This window comes from Oratosquilla oratoria, unplaced genomic scaffold (genome assembly GCF_046742065.1).
Source record: "Oratosquilla oratoria isolate Oo_2021 unplaced genomic scaffold, ASM4674206v1 SCAFFOLD56, whole genome shotgun sequence".
Classification (NCBI taxonomy): Eukaryota; Metazoa; Arthropoda; class Malacostraca; order Stomatopoda; family Squillidae; genus Oratosquilla; species Oratosquilla oratoria.
Window position 1 is genome coordinate 575,001 of NW_027467720.1, and position 5,000 is coordinate 580,000.

Consider the following 5,000-nt stretch of genomic DNA (forward strand, 5'->3'; position numbering starts at 1 on the left):
TGCCTCTTCTCGGCCCTCACCGCATCTGTCGTGGAGCAGATCTTGTCAGCTCGGTTCCATAACGTGCGGATTAGGCTTCTTTTGTGGCAGTCCGGGTGGTAACTGTCATAGTCTAGAAGTCTGTCTGTGTGTGTGGGCTTTCTGTATATGCTGGTCTCGAGGTGGTCTCCTTCTCGTGAAACTAAGATGTCCAGGAACGGAATCACCCCATTAACTTCCAGTTCCATGGAGAACTGGATGGCTGATTCTAAGCTATTGAGCCTAGTGAAGAAAGGGTCAATGTCTTTGTCTTGCATTACAACGAAAACGTCGTCCACATACCTCACCCATAATTTCAGGGACGGGGGTGCTGTCTTCAGAAGTTCTGCCTCAAACTGCTGCATGACCACTTCAGCCACTACAACTGAAATGGGTGAGCCCATGGGAGTGCCTTTCCGTTGGTGGTATATGTGCTCCCTGAAGCGAAAGTAAGTTGAATCGAGGTACATAGAAATAATCCCCATGAGCTCTGTCGAGGATAGTTTCTGGTTCTCTAGAAAACCTAAGGTCTCCTCCATGGTTTTGGATAATGTCCTTTTGGCCAAGTCTTGCGGAATGGAAGTGAACATGGATTGGACATCAAACGAAACCATGACGTCTCCTTGGTCGAGTTTAACACCTTTTATTCTATTGAAGAAGTCTTCTGAATTCAGCAGCATATGGGGAGAATTTGTCACTAGGGGTCTGAGACGTTTGGACAGATTTGAAGCCAAGTTGTAAGTAGGGGATCCTCTGAAGGCTATGATGGGTCTTAAGGGGATGTTGTCTTTGCGAGAACTGAAGGAACTGAAAGACAAACGCCTGATCACCGAAGATGAGTGGAGAAAAATGAGACCGGGGGATTCCATAATATCAAAATTCTACGGACTTCCAAAAATACACAAAGTCAACATGTATATATACATATATACATATATATATATATATATATATATATATATGTGTGTATGTGTGTGTGTGTACATGTATATGTACATGTACATGTATATGTAAATGTATATGTATATGTATATGTATATGTATATGTATTTGTATTTGTATATGTATATGTACGTATATGTATATGTATATATATATGTATATGTATATGTATATGCATATACATATGTGTATGTATATGTATATGTATATGCGTAAGTAACCACTAGGAAAAGTAAACTAACGAAGCAGAGCACTGAAGATGTAATATACGAAAGCGCTCTGCTTCGTTAGTTTTTTTCAAGTGATCTATTTTGCATAAGTGAACACACGTACCCGTGTTCTTATTAGTACACACACACACACACACACACACACACACACACACACACACACACACACACACACACACACACACACACACACACACACACACACACACACACACACACACACACACACACACACACACACACACACACACACACACACACACACACACACACACACACACACACACACACACACACACACACACACACACACACACACATATATATATATATATATATATATATATATGTATATATATATATATATATATATATATATACATATATATATATATATATACAGTTTTCCATCGCTTTTCGATGGTTCAATATACGATATTTCATTTATACGATACTTTTGAATTCATACCACTCGTTCGTTTTTCGATGTAGGCACTCGATTATACAAACAAACGCACCGCAATCTCAGCGTCACCCGGGCTCCATCGGCCACCCACCGAAGCTCCTTCCCGCTCTTTATTAAGTTGTGTTTACTCCTTCGAACCGTGTATTATTTGTGTTTTGTGCTACTATTTCACATTCACTGTTGATTTTAAAAGAGTAATACATATCGTGATGGCTTCCAAGCTGTCTGCAACAACTACTACTGGTGAGATATAGCCCAAAAATCCGAGGAAGAGTTTATAGTTTGAACAACAACAACAACAACAACAACAACAACAACAACAACAACAACAACAACAACAACAACAACAACAACAACAACAACAGCAATAACAACAACAACAACAGCAACGACAACAACTTGAAATTGTTAAGTGCCACGAGGGAGGTGAAGGGGCTAACTTCATCGCCAGAATCATGCAGTTGCCCCAATCAACTGCTGCCTCATAGCAATCAAACAAGGAGATAATGTAAAGAAAGCTGGTGAAACAGGTTCTACATTACCAGGGGTGATCAGAAAGTAATGACAGTCGGACTCGTAGCTGAGAGACTATAAGTGTTGGGGGGGCGGGGAGCAAGGGGCAGCAAGTGTTGCCTGTTGTTACATGTTTGAGCTTGTCGCTGTTTGTCTAGCTTACATTTTATCGTTGCGCTGTGCGATTGCGTCATTGTTGGTTTGCCTTTCTAACCGGAAACATGGATTTTTCGAAAGAAGGCTGCAGATTCTACACCTTCACAAGGTGGAAACTCGGGAAAAAAGCAACGGAGATCAGAGAGGAATTGTTGCAAGTTTTTCCCGAGTCTACTCCATCACTGGAAACTGTTTCCCGCTGGATTCGAGCTTTCGCAGCCGGAAAATTGCAGCTAGAAGATGATCATCGTCCTGGCCGTCCTCGGACATCCGTGGCCGAAGCAACGACGGTCCGTGCGCGGGCCATCATTGACGAAGATCCAACTGTTACTCTTCGATTCTTATCCTTGGAGCTCGGTGTCAGTTATGGGAGCGCACATGACATCGTGCATGAACACTTAGGGCTGAGGAAGAAGTGTGCTCGATGGATACCTCATTTGCTTACGGAAGAGCAGAAGAGCGAACGGGTGCGGATTTGTCGTCTATGGCTGGCTGAATTCGAGCCAAATGGTCCGAAACGGTTCTCAGATGTAGCTACCGGAGATGAGTGTTGGATTTCTTTCTTCACCACCAGAGACAAGCAGTCTAACATGGTGTGGTTGAGTGATGAAGAACCTCGACCTCAGATTCTGAAGGAAGGATTTCGCAGCAGGAAGCGCCTTTTCACCATCTTCTTCAATTCACAAGGACCAATGTGTGTGGATGTAATGCCTCAACAGTGTACTATCACAGCCCAGTACTACACTGATCACGTCCTTCCTCAAGTCCTGGAATATCAGGCCAAGACTGCACCAACCCGTCGCCGATCGCGCCTTTTGCTGCACCATGACAATGCTGCCCCCCACAAAGCTCGCCTCACTGTGCAGTTCCTGGAGCAGCAGGGGATCACACTTCTCCCCCACCCACCCTACTCGCCTGACCTTGCTCCCTGTGATTTTTGGTTGTTTCCAAAGATCAAGGGTGCGATCGCAGGGAAGCTGTTTCATCGCATCCAAGATCTGGCGCGAGCAGTCAATTCAGAGCTACGAGGTATATCGGCTTCTGAGTACCGTGAGTGCTTCATGAAGTGGCGAAAGAGGATGGAACGTTGCATAGAGGCAGGAGGGGAGTACTTTGAAGGAATGTAGGCCACTATTTGGATTTACCTCTGTACCGTGAAAATATATGGTATCACTGTCATTACTTTTTGATCACCCCTCGTAATGGCAAAGACGCTGACGAGGCAGAGGGAACCAATAATGGAGGAAATAGTCTTTTAAGACTGTGGAATGCTGACCTGTCTCGCAGCAGCAATTCTCTTTCTACCTCACTTGCGACAACGAAAGCCCTCTCGATTTATAATGATTTGCATAAGAAGGGATATGAAGTTAAGGATGGGTCAACTTTCAGTGCCAGTAAGGATTGGTTCGCCCGTTTTAAAGCCCGAACAGCCTTACACATCATCAAGATGACTGTTGAGGCACAAAGTTTTGACGAGCCTACCGCCGCAACTTTCATACCAACACTGAAAAAAAAACATTGAAGAATGTGGCTACAGTGCTAAACAGATGGTAAACTACGACGAGACAGGCCTGTATTGGAAGAAAATGTCATCTAGAGCCTTTATTGGTAAGGAGAAAACAACGTCAGTATTTAAAGCATCCAATGACCCTGGTGCTGGGTGGTAATGCAGCTGGGGACCTGAAGCTGAAGCCTTTACTTATCTACCACTGTGAAAACCCAAGGGCACTTAAGGGCTATGTGAAAGAATATCTCCCAGTGATATATAAATCCAACAAGAAGGCCTGGGTGACATCTATGAACTAGCATCAAGTTACAAATTATTTGTCCCCTGCACTGCGTGACTATGCTGTCAAAGAAAACATTGCCAACCGTTTCCTCTTGCTGATTGACAATGCCCCAAGCCACCCAGCAACCATGAGAAATTGGGCAGACAACATAGATGTAATGTTTCCTCCCAAAAACACGACAGTACTTATTCAGCCCATGGACCAAGGTGTGATTGCCACTTTAAATGCGTATTACCAGCGCCGCACAACGAGTCAGCTGATTAACATGATTGACAGTCCAGACAAGCCCGGAGTCAAGCAGTTCTGGGCCAATGATAATGTCAAGAAGATCATTTACAATATTAATGTGGCATGGAAAGAGGTGACAGAGAAAAACAATGAACGGCTGCTGGAAGAAACTGTGGCCCGAGTGTGTCAAGCCAGCTAACGACTTCATTTGATTTAGTGATGTGACACCCATTCGTAAGGACATCCTCAGTTGGAACAAGAATGAGCTCTCCATTGGGGTGGGGTGTGGGGGGTGATGATGATGATGATGATGACGATGATGACGATGATGATGATAATCATAATGACGATGATGATGATGATGACGATGATGGTGATGATGACGATGATGATGATGATGATGATGATGATGATGATGATGATGATGATGATGATGATGATGATGATGATGATGATGATGATGATGATGATGATGATGATGATGATGATGATGATGATGATGATGATGATGATGATGATGATGATGATGATGATGATGATGATGATGATGATGATGATGATGATGATGATGATGATGATGATCGTGGTGATGATGACGATACGCCCCACCGAGGCCTTGACATCAAATCACTTCGTGATGTGTTCTCTGGCCTAGAT

At 43.6% G+C, this 5,000-nt stretch overlaps 1 protein-coding gene across 1 annotated transcript in view; it reads right to left on the reverse strand.

Moving 5' to 3' along the window:
* LOC143023727 (uncharacterized) overlaps positions 1–887 on the reverse strand; it is a 5,591-nt gene extending 4,704 nt beyond the window's left edge. Inside the window, exon 1 of the mRNA XM_076182327.1 lies at positions 1–887. This exon is cut by the window's left edge and continues 43 nt beyond it. Coding sequence (XP_076038442.1) covers positions 1–887 — 887 coding nt within the window.
* Positions 888–5,000: the final 4,113 nt, after the last annotated feature.